We start from the raw sequence: 18,235 nt of genomic DNA on the forward strand, positions 1-18,235 counted from the left end.
TTGATCCAGTTATAATGCCCTGCCTCCTTACGCCCACATTCTCCTCCATAACCGGCAGTTCCGTCTCCAATTCCGCAAATCCTTCTGATCTGAAGTTTCCTCCCTAGCCATTAGAATTGGCTCAGATCACTCCCTCAGAGGGAACTCAGGTGAGATTCTTACCTGAGTCTGGCACGAAAGCATCAGAATGAACTAATGCATGTGATCCCTAAGAGCCTAGCCCTGCTCTCTCATCTGATCCTTCGATCAAGCAGTCCTGTGCTCTGCTTTCCTTGCGCCACATTTTAAACTACATTTTAAACTCATAAAATATAAAATACAAGATTATTTCAAACTACATTTTAAAGCCCTCTACCGAAAATTTGAATGCTAACTAATGCAAATCCTAATAAGAAATAAAAGAGAAAGGGAAAAGGGGGGGGGGGGGGGGGAGGGGAGATTAGTTGCAAAGGAAGGAGGGTTTTTGCCTTCCCCTCACAGAAAACTTAATGGGTTTGTATCATTATAGCAGCCTCTTTGGCTGGCCCATTTCCTTTTAAGGCCTTAAACTTGGTGGGCTTTACCCTTAGTTATAATGGTGAAAACATAAAAATTATTTAGTGGGATATCAAATATATAACTTATTATACTAAGTCATTATCATGGAAAAAAAAAAAAAGAAAATTTATTTTGCAGAAGAAAGAGAATAAGTCCAAAAATGAGGAAACAAAGAAAGACAAATTAGAATGAATTTTATATATATATTATATGTTTTGCATGCGTTCCACCAAAATGTACCATAACCTAAAGTGGAGAACTAAAAAAGGCCCCCACCCCCCAGCCTAAACCACATTCCGACCAAAGTGGCATACTACATCCCCATACCGCATCCCATGAACCAAGTAACTACAATTAGTACCTTAAAATCTCCCAGTGTTATTAAAGGCGCACAAGGGTCTTGGAACCTGAGGCGCAAAGCGAGGGGCGAGCCTAGTGGAACTAGGCGCAAATTAATAAAAATAAAATAAAATAAAAATATATGTCCTAATTAAAGAAAAAGGTATAAAATAAGTCTTAACTTCTAATAATATTTTAACAAGCATGTTATAAAAAAAATAAAAAATTCAACATATGCTAACTACTAAGAGAAATAAATATTAAAACAAGTTACATACCTGTGAATTCCAGCACAACAAATCCAAACATATTTCAGCAATCAAAATATAAGTATCACAGAAGTTGAAAAAATTTGTAAGAAAAGTCTTTAACTAAAATTAGATTAAATCCAAAAGAGGTTTGTAGATCTTAAATCCTAATTAAGATTAGATAATCTAAAAATCATCCTCATTGTCAACATCAAGATCTAACATTTCCATATTCCCATCATCAAAAACATCATCTCCAATATCCTCTTCTTCCACATCATATCTCTCTTCCTCTTCATCTTCATCAGGTTCAATTGGAGCATTTGAAGTAGTAGCCCTTCTTCTACTCTTTGTCAAATTTAGAGTTGGAGCATTTGATCTAGTTGCATAGTGAGCTTTTTCAACACCGGAAGCTCTAGAAACATCAACCCATGTTAAATCATCGCCCTCATGTACAAGTTCATTATCTGAATCATCAAGTTGGTCAATTGTCCCAAGCAACCACTCATTACTTTCATCAATTTCATCCAAGGAAATGGGATCTATTGATTTACGTAAATTGAAGCGATATCTCAAAGCTCTATTATACTTCACAAATACCAAATCATTAAGACGACATTGCTCCAATCGGTTTCTCTTTTTGTTATGAAGCTGCCATAATAATTAAATTAGAATTAGTAAGTTAAAAGATATAAGAAATCATCTAGTTAATACTTAATATTACTAATAAGATTGAAATGTTTACATGCTCAAAGATACTCCAATTTCTTTCACAACCTGAAGAGCTACAAGTGAGACTACAAATCTTCATGGCAAACTTTTGCAAATTAGGGGTTCCAGTACCAAATTGAGACCACCATTCAGCTGAGAAAAACACATACGAATTAGCAATTAAAAATATATTTTATTGATCTAATCTAAATTAGATAATTTAGAAAATCGTGTTACCTGGTGATAATTGATTCCTTCCTCTAATACATATTTGTTTGCCAAACAACCCTTCAGAATTCTTATAAAAGCTCAACTCCTTTGAAAGTTTGTCTTGCACTTCTGTAGTGGGAACCAGCCTCTCTATGCAAGCATACAACCCTTCAATAACCTCGTTGTCTTCTCTAATACTTTCATTTGAGTAAAAAAATGCTAGATTCAAATAATATCCAGCTGCATGTAAAGGACAATGCAACTGAACATTCCATCTCTCATCAATGATTTCAAATATTTTCTCGTATTTGCTCTCATCATCAAAAGATTTTGCAATGGCTTCTTTTGCCCTATCCATAGCCTCATAAATATAAGGCATAGCAGGTTTGTCCTCATTATCCACCACTCTAAGCACCTTGACAAGAGGCTCAAACACCTTGAGAGCAAAAAGAATATTTTTCCAAAATGATTCCTGGAGCACTGTTTGAGCTGCTTGCTTACCTCGTGTTTCCTTTGCAAATCTAGAGTTAGTCCACTCTTCTGAAGTGAACATCTTCCTCAAATTAGCTTTTTGTTTATGAAATCCTGAAAGAGTGAGGAAAGCTGCGGCAAACCTTGTTTTTCCAGGTCTTAGCATCTCTCTTTTTTGTGTAAATGATTGTCATGACCCTATGAGTAATAAAAGGGTATTATTGTAATAGGGTATAATAGTTTGTTAGGGATATTCTAGCAATTAGTTAGGTGCACATGGCTGCATGTGCAAGGCTGTTAGGGGACAAATATGCCTATATAAGGCTGATGTAAATGGAGGGGATGGTATGCTGAAAATTATTGAAATGAACATCTGATTCTCTCTCATTTTCTCTCTACTTCTCTCTCTCATTTCTCTCTACATCCTTCCCCCAATTCTGTCCAAATATCCTTTTAAACTTTCTGTTCTTAGTTCTACTCAATCGGATTCTTCCGATTGCCAATCCAGCCCCATTATGAACCCTAGGTTCATGACAATTGGTATCAGAGCGGTTGTTCTTCGGCTGTGGTTCATGCAATTTTGATAAATTGATTCCGACGACTCTCATTGAAATTGATTGAGCAGTGATTCGTGGATTCCTGTGAACTTTCTTAACCACAACAGAATCCGTGGACTTCAATGGCTGCAGTCGCGGTTCGAGAAGGCGACAGAAGTAAATCCAGCGATTTCCAATTCCGAAGAATTCTGTAGGTTGCATCACAATCGCTCAAGGTAGGCGAGCAGCCCAGGTGATTCCAATACTGAAATTCTGGCGATTTGGCGAAATTCCGACAAGTTAGTGAAGAGGATCTAGAGCGATCGCTGAACCAGCAAGTGCGATGGTCTGCAATCAGTTCAGCAGATCGGAGGTTTAGGCGATAATCAAAGTGGCGCAGACGAGGAGACGGGGCAGAGGAGACTCTTAGAGCTGAACCTTAGCCTTCGGTTTCTTATTTGGGTGCAATTCTGATTGTTTCGGTGAATTTGGCGTTCGAGACAGAGAAGCAACCAGAAAATTTCCGGTTGAATCTCATAATTGATTCCGACCCAAGAGGAGGTGAGTGTTGGCTCGGATCTGAAGGAGAAGTAGGAGTGGATCTCGGCCGGTTCCAACTGATTTACAGCGAAATTCCTTAGTCGCGACAGAAATTGGTCCACGGTAGGTGACGACGTTGGTCAGTAATTGGTTCTCATAGCCGATCGAGTCGCAGAAAGCGATTGGGTTAGCTGAGCTACAGGCGACCCTCGACTTGTGATCTAGAAGTATTATTCAATTTTTGGAGGAGAGCAGGAGATTGACGCTCGACCGTGAATCACGAACCTCGGTTCAAATTGTGGAGGAAAAGCAAAGAGTGATCGCGATTGTGGTAGACGCTTATAGAAGCAATTTCAGTGTCAAAGCTCTAGCGACTTGGAAGCTGTGAGTAAGGCGACCTCAACAATTATCGGAACAGTGTGAGCGGTGATTTGGGAGATTCTGCTTAGAAGTCCGGCAACGCATATGAGCAAATCAGTGAAGAAAATCCCACGGGTGGTAATTCCAATCAAATTCTAGGCTGCTAGTAAGGTAAACAAAGGGTAATTTCAACTTTGAATTGGGTAACTTTGTTTGAATTGGAGAGGTGAAGAAGAGCAGTATGTATATAGCTCCTTGGACTTCAAAGTATACTGTTGGTGAAAAATCAGCCATGGAAAGCAGTGCATACATGAAGAAGAATGCTTCATTTTCAGCCGGAATGGAGCCTCAATGGCAGCCAAAGGAAGCTGCATTTTCAGTGGGGTGTCCTACTCGTGAAGCTAGGGGAGGCAGTGCATACATGGAGCATATGAGCCTTCAATTGCAGCAGAAGAAAGCTTCCTTTTCAGTTGGAATGGAGCCTCAATGGCAGCCAAAGAAGGCTGCCTTTTCAGTTGACCAGCAGCATCAAACATGGGGAAAGGATTTTGAGAAGAAGATTAGCCAAGTTGACAAGGAAACAAGAAGTGTAATACAAGAAGAGTGCAAGGAATTCGTTCGAATGTTCCGCGAGAAGCTGCAAGAGTTTGTAATGATACTAATTAAGAAGTATCATTACAACTTTTCGGTGGAATACTTTGATGATTATCACGGAAATTTTAACAAAGATGAATTCCTTAAAATGGAGCAGCCGAAGGAGAAATTTAGGAGGCAAGAAGCAGATTCACTCCCTACCTCCAATACGGAGTGGAAGAAGTATGTCGGCCTAGGTAGAATGGACAAGAAAGGTGACGATAATGACAATGCTGGCAGCAATAGCAGACTTTGCAAGGGTTCGGTACAAGGTGTGTGGGCAAAAGGAGGATTAAAGGAACACACCGATTCCTTTGGAAAAGAAGTTCTCGATGGTGATGTTTTTGGGATTCTGCAACAAGAGCAGTCTAACTTTAAGGAAGAAGGGGAAGAGGAGGAAGAAAAAAGTGAGGAAAAGGGATTGGAGGATGACACTCAATCAATTGACAGCCTCTCAAGCACTCTTACTAGTGCTGAAACACTTGGCCAGGTGTCAATTATTGAGCAATCGTTGGCTGGAAGTGAAGTTGCAGCATCTCCTAATGTTAATGCTCACAAACAGCCTTGGTATGAGTATTCAAGGAAAGAATACAAACCTCCATTGCTGCATTTTGAGGCTGCTGTTGATATTTCTGCAGCAAAACATGGCTGTGGGTTGAATGGGGATAGAGTAACAACAACAATGGCTGAAGATCTGCCCTTCTTACTTGTTTTGGATGGTAATGAAGTTTTCCCTATTGAAATCCTGGGTCAATTCATACTTGGAATTGATCTTGAAAACCTAAGAATGAAGAAGAAGAGACCTAGAAGTAGAAAGAAAGAAAGGAGGATTATCCGCATAGAGAAGATTGGAATTGGATGAAGAGCAATGGCTACTTGCGGCAAGTTCTTGGGGACAAGAACTCTCTTATGGAGGGGGGAATTGTCATGACCCTATGAGTAATAAAAGGGTATTATTGTAATAGGGTAGAATAGTTTGTTAGGGATATTCTAGCAATTAGTTAGGTGCACATGGCTACATGTGCAAGGCTGTTAGGGGACAAATATGCCTATATAAGGCTGATGTAAATGGAGGGGATGGTATGCTGAAAATTATTGAGATGAATATCTGATTCTCTCTCATTTTCTCTCTACTTCTCTCCCTCATTTCTCTTTACATCCTTCCCCCAATTCTGTCCAAATATCCTTTTAAACTTTCCGTTCTTAGTTCTACTCAATCGGATTCTTCCGATTGCCAATCCAGCCCCATTATGAACCCTAGGTTCATGACAATGATCTCATCATATTTAATACTTGTGCAGAGCTATATAGGTACCCATTGACTGAACATGCCTTCTGAAATGTGTTCTTAAGTCCAGGAATTTTAAAAATGTCCTCCAACATCAAGTCCAAACAATGGGTAGCACACGGCGTCCAATACAAATTCTTGTGCTTTGTCATTAAGAACTCTCCTGCGAGACATTAATTCAAGGAAAAAAATAGTCCTTAATTTCAGTCAAAGTTAAAAAGAAAAAAATAAATTAGTAAAAGTAAAACTTACCAGCTAGAACATTAGCTAAAGCATTATCAGTTACAACTTGAACAACATTTGTTTCTCCTATCTCCTCCACAAATCGGTCAAGCAATTGGTAAAGTTTCATTCCATCTTTAGCATAGGAAGATGTATCAATAGATTCAGTAAACATACTCCCCTTTGGACTATTTACCAAAAAGTTGACCAAAGACCTATCTCGCTTATCCTTCCAATCATCACACATGATTGTATATCCATATCTTGCCCATTCCTCCCTATGACTCTTCATAATTTCTTTTGTGTGTTCCACCTCCTTCTTAAGATAAGATATTCTAACCTCATGAAAACTTGGGGATTTCATTCCCAGACCAGCTTGCCCAACAGCCTCCGTCATTAGCTTAAAACTAGGGTAATTGACTACATTAAATGGTATACCAGCTTCATACATCCATCTACTAAACCAAACACATGCATTCTCTCTCAACTCTTAGTTGGCATGACTTTCTATTGTAGTTTGCTTTCCTTTTGCATCCTTTTGATTACTCACTTTAGGTTTAGCAGATAAAAACAAATCAAGAGGCCCTTTTTGCTGTTGCCTTTGTTTTTTTGGTTGCATAGATGATGCTTGTCCTTGCATAGGCCTTTTACCATGGCTTTGGAAGGGCCCTACGTCCATTTCATCAACATCATCTCCTAGTGTGTCTATATCATCAAAATTTGGCATATCATCAAAGTCATTCTTCCCTTTCTTTTTTGACATAAACTCTATAATTTCGTCTCTAACATGAGGAGGACATTTTGAACAAATTTCAACATTCCTATAACCTCCAGCAAGGTGCTGTTTGGCTCGGTATACACCTTCTTTAGTTAATTTTTCACAAAAATTACATTTGAAAGTGTTAAGGTCTTTGGGATTTACCAAACTATGATATTTCCATGCTAGATCTTTTCTTCTACCAGCAGGAGCTACTATCAGGATTAGGATCAATAGTGTTGGATGACATTTTAAATTTTTGATTCCTGCAAGATTCACAACATGTCAACAACAATACCACTCTAAAGACCATCTTAAGAAAAAAAAAAAATACCACAAAGGGTCATTTGTCATTGCAGCTCATGGGGCCGAGTGCTGATGCAGTTGACCACTGTTCTATTTATGAACAGTATTAAACTGGCAGAATTGCTAAGGCCTAAGGGTCATTGGAGCCATGCAACTCATGCTACTAAGAGATGCTGACCACTATTCTATTTATAGAATAGTAATAAACTGTTAGGAGTAATAAAATAACTCCTCCAAGAACAACCAAATATCCAACAACAATAAAAAATCAACAGTTGCTGGCAGCTAGCTTAAGGGTCATTGGAGCCATGCAACTCATGCTACTAAGAGTTGCTGACCACTATTCTATTTATAGAATAGTAATAAACTGTTAGGAGTAATAAAATAACTCCTCCAAAAACAAACAAATATCCAACAACAATAAGAAATCAACAGTTGCTGGCAGCTGGCTTGCTGCCCTTTGTGTTGAAACTTGTACCTCGAAACTAGAAAATAAATAAAGAGAGGAGACAACAATGAACATACCTAGAAACCATTTGTTGTTTCCTTTGTTTGATGTTTGTTGTTTTTCGTTGCTAACTAAAGCTAGGTTGTCCGTTTGAAGAAGGGAGAGGAGAGCCGAGAAGGTAGATGAGGCAGTAGGCTGTAGTTATGCTGTCCGTTTGAAGGAGAGAGAGGAGAGTCGAGAAGGGAGATAAATTGTGAAGATGTGTTGTTCGTTTGAAGAGGGCAAGAAAAGCCGAGTAGGGTGTTGTCCGTTTGAAGAGGGAGAGGAGAGCCAAGAAGGGTGGTTGTGCAGCCTGTCCTATCTATTTGAATAGGGAGAGGAGAGTCGAGCGAGAAGGGAGGGTTGTGCCGTTGCAGCCGTCCGTTTGAAGAGGGAGAGGAAAGCCGAGAAGGGGGAGGAGTTTTGGTTGTCTTGGAGCTTTGTCGTGACTGCTGTGGAGAGGATAGTCAAGATTAGCAAAGAAGGGAGAGGAGAGGACAGCTGCAGACTTGACTTTTGGGATTTCTTCTATCGTAAGTCTCTTTGAATTCAGCTTTTCAGAATATCTTGCTTTCTTTTATTTAGGTATAATTCGAATTAGGATTAGATTTGATTAAAATATAGCAAGAAATACTAAAATTAAACTAAATTAAACTAAAATTCAATTAAAACAAACCAGGCGCAGCCTTGGCACGCCTAAAGCCCAAGGCTGCACCTGAGGGCCCGGATGCGCCCAGGCGCGCCTGGGCAGATCTCACATGCCTGGTTCGGTTCTAGGCGCCAGGCTTGAGCCTAGTATCAAGGCGCGCCTAGGCTAGCCTTTAATAACACTGAAATCTCCATCTTTTGTATACTAGGTTCAAAATCAATGTGCTCTTTTTTCTTTTTTTCAAGCCAACATTTATAAAGTTCTTTGTTCGATTTTCTGTCAAGTAGTTTGGGCAATTTTACATTGCCATTTATAAATTATTGTCAAAAATATGTGGACTAATCTTAAATTTGGGAACATTGTCAGTTAGCTAGTCTTGCATGGTTGACAGCTAGAACATCGGATCGGAATAACTACAAAATTGTATCTTGATTTCCTAAAATGAATGCAAATCACCAAAGAAAAAAATAAATGAATAAGTAAAAAGATCAAATACTAACCTAGACTTCATTCACCTCTTCCTCTTCAATGTCTTCAAGCTCTTTAAGAGATAAGCAATGACTTCCTTCAATGTCGCTTTCCTATTCTCTTTAAAGTTCCATAGCTCAGAAACTACATACCTGCCACTTGGATTGTATTCATTCATTTCCATCAAGGCAGTTCCAACTGCCTTGTGTATCTCAACTCCCCACTCATCCTTGAGACCTTTGAGTAATTCATCATCTTCGTTTATGACTTCCTGCATTACATAATAGTCAATTAATCTAATTACAATTCATTATTAGGACATGCAAGATGAGACAACCAGCGGTTGTAGATCAATCTTCAAACTCTACAAACAACATTAAGATTTCAATGAGAGTAGGACAGATTAGCAACTAAAACAAGTATGTGGTATAGAATCTCTTGCAAGAAATTGATCTCATGGCAAACAAAACATCAGGACTGAGCCAGATGCTAGTAAAGTTATCACCATTTTATGAGAGAACTCCAGGAATTTAGAACAGAATGAGCCAACCTGAAAAGACAAAGCACCAGAGGACATATGCAGCAATGTAAGAGTAAGAGGAAAACAGAAGGCATACCACAAGATTTCCACCCTCAGTAGCAACAAATTTGTAAGGCTGCCATTCTGGATTCTTTAACCTCTCTTGCCACAAGGAGCATAATTCTGTGGCCTTGATTTCAGCTTCAGAAGACGAAAATCTTTCTTTGCACACATTCTGAAATGGCTTCATATCTATTTCCCCCATTCTTTTTATCCCAACAAGAGTTTTCCCACTCAGCATTTCACTCAAACGCTGAAACAAAGTGAAAACTTCATAACTTTCTAGCACCAAGAGAAAATAAATTTGCATCATAAAAAGACTTAAGCCACCAGTTAAATTAGCTGCACACAGCATGCAGCTAACGGAGGTTGTTCCATTATACAGAGAGGGTATCAATATGACACTAAAAACTATTTGATGGTGCATCCAATATTAAATAATGTTAACAGTTAGTTCATATTTTTTATTGAGAGCTAAGAACTATTTTAATTTTTTGCCCATTCAATTTCACTACACTTCATTTACCAGCTGTAAAAAAAAATGCCAACATGACAATGTACTTGTATGACAATGGCTTTCCTGACCTAAGAATTATCCAAAATGGACATCTAATTCAGGGCCCAGCAGACAAAATGATGTGTCACTACCAATCATTTTAATACAAAAACACTGCTAGAAGTAATACCTAAGCACTCCTAAAAGTAAGCCCGTGTAACATTTACAAAGTACATGCCCAACGAACAAAATAGCAGGAACATGAGAGAAACGATACCTTTATTAATTCTTTACGAGCTTCTTGCAGCTCATCATTGCTTTCACGCTCTTTACGAACGAGGGTTTTATTTAACTCTTCCAAATCAGACATCTCATCAACCTTTTGCTCTAATTTCTCATTCATCTCTTTTATCTGATTTTGAACTGCTGCATCATCTCCTAGATGTCTCATCACCTGCAAGTTTCCTTTCAGCTCTTCAATTTCCATCTCTAACTTCTGTTTAGCATCTAGCTGTCTTTCCAACTGAAGTATCTTGTTTAAAGCCTCCTGTTTCTCCTTCTACACAAACAAAATTAATTCAATGAAGCTATGCAAGTCATACAAGAAAGCTTAAAAAGTAGCTTGCACACCTTTTGCTCTTCAACCAATCTTAAGACATTCTCATCAGCCCTTTTCTGCTCCATGGAAGCCATTTGCAGTGAATTGTTTCTAGTTGTATTCTAAACAGTAAACAGGCAGGAGATTATTTCAATAATAAGCATAAGAAAAAGGAAAAGGAAAAGGAAAATATCATAACACATGAAAAGGAGTATGCTTTTGTTAAACAGTTTCAGCATTTTTTATGCTCATTTATTAAAAAAAAAATTCAAGCTTAAGACATGAAATGATAGAGATTTGTTCACTTATAATCTGTCAAAGAGCCTTCATGTGTTCTGCACCATACTCTGGAACATGTGAGGATAAAATGGCAAGGTAAATAATTGAAAAGAAACAAAAGCCTGCCATCAAAGACTATGTAATGGGCATTCACGTGTACATGTGTTCCTCCTTAATCTGTCCATACCTTAAAATGAAAATATTCACCTTTTGTTTGTCCTCATCCAGTTTCTGTTTCTCACGTTCAGTTATTGCTTCGCTTTTGTTCAGTTTTTTGCCCCAGGAATCAAGCTCCTTTCTCTTGACCTCTAAATCATAATTCAGCCTCTCCTGTTCATCCAAAATTCTTCGGACATGTTCACGAGCTAGGCGCTGCATCTTCCTTGTTTCTGAAATAGAGAGAAATATTTGTACATCAGGAGCTGTAAGAGTCCGTGCAACTTATCAAGAAAACCAAGAACTGGTTATTTTGAATTCACTAAACTCCTAAATCTTCTTCAATCAGAATCAAATATTTTTTTTCTATTTTCACACAACTCAGCTTATTTTATGAATATAACTGAGATGAGGATCCTAAGATGTACATGTGGTCATACAAAAAAAAAAGAAAAAGATAAAATTAGAAAAGAGTTTATTTGCAATAAGGTTGAAATGGCTCATACCGAAGATAACATGTGAGACACAATTAAAATTATTTGGTCTTGTGAGAAGAAGACCAATTAAGACTCCTAATAGGAAAGTGGATGGAATGAAACAAATATTTAGGGGGGGAAAAAAGACCCAAGAAAAACTTAGTGGGAGACACTTAGTTTTGATATTAACTATATGGGCCTCACAAGAGATAAGGCTATATATAGAAATGAATGAAAAGATAAAATTCATATAACCAACCCCACATAATGGGATAAAGTTGTGGTATATTGTTATTGTTGTTTTGTTTTCTCACGACTCAAGCCCTGTAATAAATCTTAGTATCAACTTTGAAAAACTTATACCCCTTCAGACCAGACACATGAGCCCAGTCATATCCACTGCTTGATCTTCCATATCCTTTAGTTAAAGAAACTACAGCCACATTATACAATTAAAAAATAAGTCAATAATCAATCTTGAAATCAAAGCAATACAGATAGCTGTTAGAAGGATGTCGCTTTGTAGTGTTGTAAATAGCGCTGCATTTCTCTTAGTTGTACCTTGAGTTAGTTTGTTTTTCTTGTAGAGCTGTATATATATGTCCTCGATCTAACTGTGAATAGAATAGAAATTCAGATGTCTCTCTCTCTCTCTCTTGTAACAAAACCCTAGGGCACAAACAAAGAACACGAGAGGAAGAAGAAGAAATACCTCTAAAAAATTTTACTAAATCAGAAAACAAAGTATGAATTACAAAAATCAAAAGAAGAGACGCCGCTATTTATATAGCAGCTATCTTATAGAAGGCACCTTATAACCGAGGGGCCTTATAACCGCCTAACTATAATAAAACAACAATAGCAGCAACATAACATTAAAGATACAATAAGAAGCCTGCTATGCTTTCAGATCTCTCTCTCTCACAATAGTTACAGTCCTCCCAACTTTTTAATTTTCAGAATTTTGTATTCTAAATCCTTTTATGAACAGGCTTTTCTAAATTATGTATTGAACTTTTAATCACTTAGGGTGTGTTTGATAGCATGGAAATTCTATGGAAAATGTTACATCCAAGGAATTGAATTCCATCTTTGCTGTTTGACACACTGCATTTTCCATGGAATTGAGTTCCATGGTACAACCCTTTAAAGCATGTTTTGGCCTATTTTCCATGGAAATTTGATTCTATGGGGGTGGTGCTTTTTGTTTTCCACGGAAGTTGGAAAATGTTTTCTCTTCCAACTACATGCAATCAAACACACCCTTACATCTTATTATGTAGGATGCGAGGTGTTTTTATATATACATATAATATAATCATTATTCAATATGTCTCTAATGTGTCATGACATAATACCTTCTGAAAATTACCATGCTGACATGTCTGTGCCATGTCATATCCATGATTGATCCTTTTACATACAAACTTGAGGAACAGAAAGTGGACGGAACCACCCCCATCATTTAGAATGACAGTCAGTAACTGTAACTAATCATCACAATTAAATAATATCTCAATAAAAATTGATGTCAATGGAAACACTAAGATAAGAAAATTCACATGCATGCACGCACTAGCAAGGACACATGCACAAAAAGGAGGGAGTTAGAACCTTCATAGAAAGCCTGGTGTAGCATGTCTTTCTCCTCGAGCATCCTACTCAAAGACATAGTTTTCTCATTGTACTTGTACTGCAACTCATTCAAATTTTCATTTTTCAAGTCAATTTCATTGGCTAGTTTAGCCACAATTTTGTTTCTACCTTGAGCAGTTTCCTGGACAAGGTCAGAGATTGTTGTCAACTTTCCTTTTTTACGAAGGTAGTCTCCGACTGGTCCTTCTGAATTATAATCATCCGCACGCGCAAACCATCCATAAATGTCTAAACCAGGAGATCCTTTATGTGTTATCCACTCTTTTTTACAGTGACGAGCAGTTTCAAAAGACTTCTCGAATTCCATGCCATTCCTAAAACCAGTCCAATCATTATTGAATTTCACAACAGCTTGTAAAGTTTGGTTATTGTCATCCTGAAAAATCTCAACATCTAAAGGCTTAAATTTTTGGAACTTCCCCAACCAGTGTTCACTGCTACCCAAAGATTTTCCATGCTTTGGATCATTTACAATGTTTGTAACAATTCCAATCCAAGGCCAACAATATAAATCACTTTCTTCAGGCTTCTCGGATACTAGAGCAGGTTCATTCAAACACTGCGATTGTTCTGCCGCTTCTGCAAATTCAGATTCTAAGTACATTGCCAATGCAAGATGATTTGCCTTTTGTTTAGCACTTCTGTTGGAGGAACCTTTGCCCACTCCTGAAGCATGTTGATAAAGTTCGTTATACTTGTAATCTTGTTTCTTCTTTCCCGCACAAAAGGGACACCTGAGCATGCCATTTACATTCTTGACTTTATACTTCCCAGCCCTTAGTTCCCCATAAGGTTTCTCTTTGTACTCATTGATCTCTGATTCGCTCAAATCAGACTCTTCATCTGAAGAGTAATCCATCAGACCTGAAACAATGGCCACGAATGATTGTAAAGAAAACTAGAAAAATGTATGTTGGAAGAATTTGCAGCAACGGCCTTAGTTAGAAGTCGCTTAAGCAATATTTGAATGGAAGGCATCTCAAGAGCAATTAAGCAGCTTTCAAATGAAAGAAAAGAAGTTTTAGAAAATAAAGCCAAGAATGATAAAATCAGTTTGTGCACTGTCCAAATAAGATAATTCAGGGCAACCTAAAATAGTGACCCTTTGTCCTAAATGCTAAAACAATCATTTCACTTAAAACAAAGTGACAATAGAAAACAAACAATTTTGTCATCTAATTTTTTACCAAGTAAAAAATCATCAACTTTTTTGATGTTTCCATGTTGTACAAGTTGGTTTCCCAATATCAATTATGTGATGTAACATGATTATCAATTATTTTCATTCACCACCATCTCATGAAACTTTTTCGTATCAAGATGGTATTGGAACTTTATTTCATCATTCCCCTAACTAGGGGGGGTGTCAGGCATAAAATTTTGTCATATTGTTCTTTTGCATGGATTTGTATTATCAATGTGACTTTTAGAAGTCAATTGACATTATGAGTACCAGGTCACTTGATTAAGATAAGTTGCACTTGATGATGATAATGACGTACAATGCCAACCCTAACTTGGTTAAGCTGCGGTTGATGGTGATAATGAAGTACAATGCCAAGAAATTAATAGTTACCAATGTAGCTAGTGTGAAACTTTAATAAGTTGTAGGTGTCTCTACATTGAATTGTGAGCATGATCATATTAATACAATTCGAAGAGTTCAGCATGCAAGGACCAATGCATTTTCACTGAAGGCAGTACAGTCCTGAACCACAAATGAAGCCTTTCTCCATTAAAATGAATCACATGTATACTAAGGTGATTTCAAGAAAGCAATTTTTGAAGAAAAATAATACCCAATAATGCAATTCCATAAATTTCCTAGGAATCAGAAATTAGAAGATTGGTCAACTAAAACACCACACATTCAGCCAAGCAAAATAACCAAGGATGGCCAATGTGCATCAGAGGCAAAGGATCCTAACAAGGTGGACTCTTTTCATGCCCTCTTTCCTAGACCCAAAAAAAAGAGGAATATTGCACTAGATAAACCAACTTCTTGTATTCAATTTTAGTATATGAAGTAATTTTGCAAAACTATAACACTTAATAATTAATTTACTTTCTGAAACATAATGAAAACGTGAGAATTGCAATAGGACTATAGGAGTCTAAAAATCAAACCGTTATTTATAGTTAAACCCCACTAATTATGATCTATTTTTATTTAACACTCCCAGTTAAAAATATTACATTTGCCTTCTAAATTTTACATTAAACAACTAATATCCTTCAATTGACATCTAGTATGAAACTGGATGAAAACCAATCATGTCTTTGCAATGAATATATGTCATAAACAACCAGCTGCAAAAAAAGCTTGACGATAAAATTCATGCTCAAACCACGAAAAGATTAATCACCAAAATCATGCCACAAGAAAGGGAGGGTGGGAGCTAACATGGGAAAGCCTTATGGCGGACATCGATGGGTCAAGCCATAGTGTACGACAATAACTTGACTTGTAGGCTCAATCTGCCTCAAATCAGGCCTACGGTAACATTTTTAGATTCTCTGAGAAAACAAATCAAAAACAAACCCACCAAAATAACCAAACAAATACAAAACTATTTCAGATATGTTATAAGATAAGAATGATTATATGGTGCTTGGGGTGCTTTTTGTCATACCTTAGAAGTTCACATCTCATAATTAATCTTGTTAGAATTGTAATAGTACACATTCTAATATTACAAAGAACAAATGTAATTGACTGAACAAATATGTAAATGTGTAAATATACTAAAACAGTATATATAATATGCAACTAAGTTGGCTTGAGCTAGTTATATATCAAGCCAATCCCATGATTATAACTAGGTCTACCTTACTTGTGTAATCAGGTAATAACCTTTTCACCTAACCAAAAAAAACTAGGAAAAAAAAAAACTTTTCAAGCCTTGAAAGGTAATTAATTTCAGTGGTTGGCTTGGTCAAGCATATTAGGTTATTTCATGATTATTATGCATATCCGACTGGACCATCGCAGATGGATCTCTCTAAAGAGTAATGATTGGAACAAAGCTTCCATAGGAAGCACAAATATTTCATTTTTTTTTTTTGTAGTATTTCTCTAACGCGAAATGGACATGGATACTCGTTAAATAATCAGATACATGGAATGCGCTGAATGGTATTTATTAATTTTCAATATTACTTTTGTTTTTGGACACGCCTACGAGGCATGACACACATAACCGTCATGTCTGACAACATTAGGATGACACAAGCTGAACGGTATTTCTAGAACGTTTTGGGATAAAATTCACAAATGTAAAAAATAGAAAAGACAATTGAGTCTAATTACTACATCACCATAAATAATTTCAAGCAAAGGAAAAGAAGTTTGAGAAAGATTAATCATAATTGACCCCAGAAAGATAACAACAGTTTGTGTGCTGACCATATTAGATAATTTAAGGCAACATCGAAGACTTTTATGTTGGGATTGAGGGGATGGAAAGGGAAGGTATGAAGAGGAAGGGGAAACAATCCCCTTATGTGGAAGATATTTAAAAAGACGAGGGGAAGAGGAGGATCAAAGGGGACCCAATCCTCCTCCTTAATTCTGTTGGTAAGCCCATTTAATCGTTCAAGTTTGTTCCCCCCCTAGGAGGGGAGGTGTTACCTTGCCCTTGTTTGGATGTTTAATGAGGAAAATGAAGAGAATTCCCTCCCCCTTGCTACCCCCAAGAAATTTGGGAGGTTTTAACCCCTCGATCACCTTCCCCGCCTCTTCTTACATTTGAGAGTTTTGGAGGGGAAGGGAAAGAAAGGTTTATAAAAGAAAAGAAAGGGAAGAGGAGAGGGGGAATTTCCATCCCCTTGTTTCAGAGTTAAAGTAAAAATGAAAGAAAGGGAAAGATTTTAATCAAAAAGTGCAAACATTCTCTCACTTAAACCCCCCCCCCCCCCCAATTTGGGGGGTGTGATATTTTGGAGGAAGGAGGAGGACTAGGTCCCTTCGATCCTCATCTTTTTAAATTTCTTCCAAACAAGGGGATTGTTTCCCCTCCCTCTTCATACCTTCCCTTCCCTTTCCATCCCCTCAATCCAAACATAAAAGTCTTCGATGTTGCCTTAAATTATCTAATATGGTCAGCAAACAAACTGTTGTTATCTTTCTGGGGCCAATTATGATTAATCTTTCTCAAACTTCTTTTCCCCCGCTAGAAAAATGGTCCTTTATGTTGCTTTTGTAATTAGGCTAAATTGTCTTTTCTATTTTAAAATTTTCTTTTAATTTTTTATAAAAATTGTATTTTCTAATTTTTATGAAAAATTTGAAAATATTTGTTCAGATGTGCAAATAAGGCTACAAACAAGTCGGATTTGGATCAAGATTGCATAATCCAAACCTGAAATCCAATTAGGATTCCGGGATCGAGTGACGATGTGTTTATCCAATGGATCCTAATATATAGATCCATCTTTGGAATCAAATACCCAAGGCTCGATAATCAATTATTGAACTTGCAACAAACAAGACAGAAGACTACACAACAATACACTAACTAGCAGAAACAAGACAAACCATCCAAGACCACACAAGATTATACACATAACATGAAAAGTCAAACTCACGGCATGTCAAAAACCATATGCAAAAAAAAAAAAAAAAAATCTAAATGACAGGATATAGTACATACCGTGATGTGAGAGGGAGAGGTTGTAATAGTCTTGACAGCTCGAGAGGTGAGGGTTTGAGTCTTTGAGATCGAGAGAGGTAGTCAGGTCTAGATTAATGCTGCCATGCTGTCAGAGACATGCAACGGTCAGAAATCGAGAGAGGCAAAGAGGTGAAGAGAGATTAAGACAAGAGAGGTCCAGGATGAGAAGAGACACACTCACATTGCAATTTTTGAGAACCCTGTATATTTTTTGAGAACGGCTTCGTCCGAACCCGCTGTTAAGTGATGAGCTGGTGTTCAAAACAGTCAACAAAACAACAAAGAAGACGGAGAGCAGCAGCAGCAAAAAGAGTGGGAACCTGTTAACAAATCCAACAACAAAATACAGCAAAAATATGTTAACAGAAACAAAATACAGCAAAAAAAATGGGACACCTCTCAGATTTGCATTTCTGCGACGCTGGCGAGCAGCAGCAGTGGCAGCAGCAAAGACGACGGAGATGATGGGACGCTGTGACGACGGAGAAGTGAGGCCGGATCGCGAAAGTTGTGACGCCGGAATACAGGGCGAACGGAGCGAGGAAGATGCAGCGACGAA

At 37.5% G+C, this 18,235-nt stretch overlaps 1 protein-coding gene across 3 annotated transcripts in view; it reads right to left on the minus strand.

The window, feature by feature from the left end:
* Positions 1-18,191, minus strand: part of LOC127790110 (factor of DNA methylation 1-like) — a 29,747-nt gene extending 11,556 nt beyond the window's left edge. Inside the window, exons 1-9 of one of the 3 annotated variants that reach the window (XM_052319401.1) lie at positions 18,073-18,191; positions 17,858-17,927; positions 17,656-17,761; positions 12,962-13,867; positions 10,923-11,104; positions 10,469-10,558; positions 10,116-10,397; positions 9,380-9,595; positions 8,795-9,033 (exon numbers count right to left, since the gene is read on the minus strand). In XM_052319401.1, the coding sequence (XP_052175361.1) occupies positions 8,806-9,033; positions 9,380-9,595; positions 10,116-10,397; positions 10,469-10,558; positions 10,923-11,104; positions 12,962-13,862 (1,899 nt within the window). In that variant the 5' untranslated portion in view covers positions 13,863-13,867; positions 17,656-17,761; positions 17,858-17,927; positions 18,073-18,191 and the 3' untranslated portion in view covers positions 8,795-8,805. Of the gene's footprint in view, positions 1-8,794; positions 9,034-9,379; positions 9,596-10,115; positions 10,398-10,468; positions 10,559-10,922; positions 11,105-12,961; positions 13,868-17,655; positions 17,762-17,857 lie in introns of all 3 variants that reach the window. The other 2 variants (XM_052319400.1, XM_052319402.1) reach the window with 2 other exon arrangements.
* Positions 18,192-18,235: the final 44 nt, after the last annotated feature.

This window comes from Diospyros lotus, chromosome 14 (assembly GCF_014633365.1).
Source record: "Diospyros lotus cultivar Yz01 chromosome 14, ASM1463336v1, whole genome shotgun sequence".
Classification (NCBI taxonomy): domain Eukaryota; kingdom Viridiplantae; phylum Streptophyta; class Magnoliopsida; order Ericales; family Ebenaceae; genus Diospyros; species Diospyros lotus.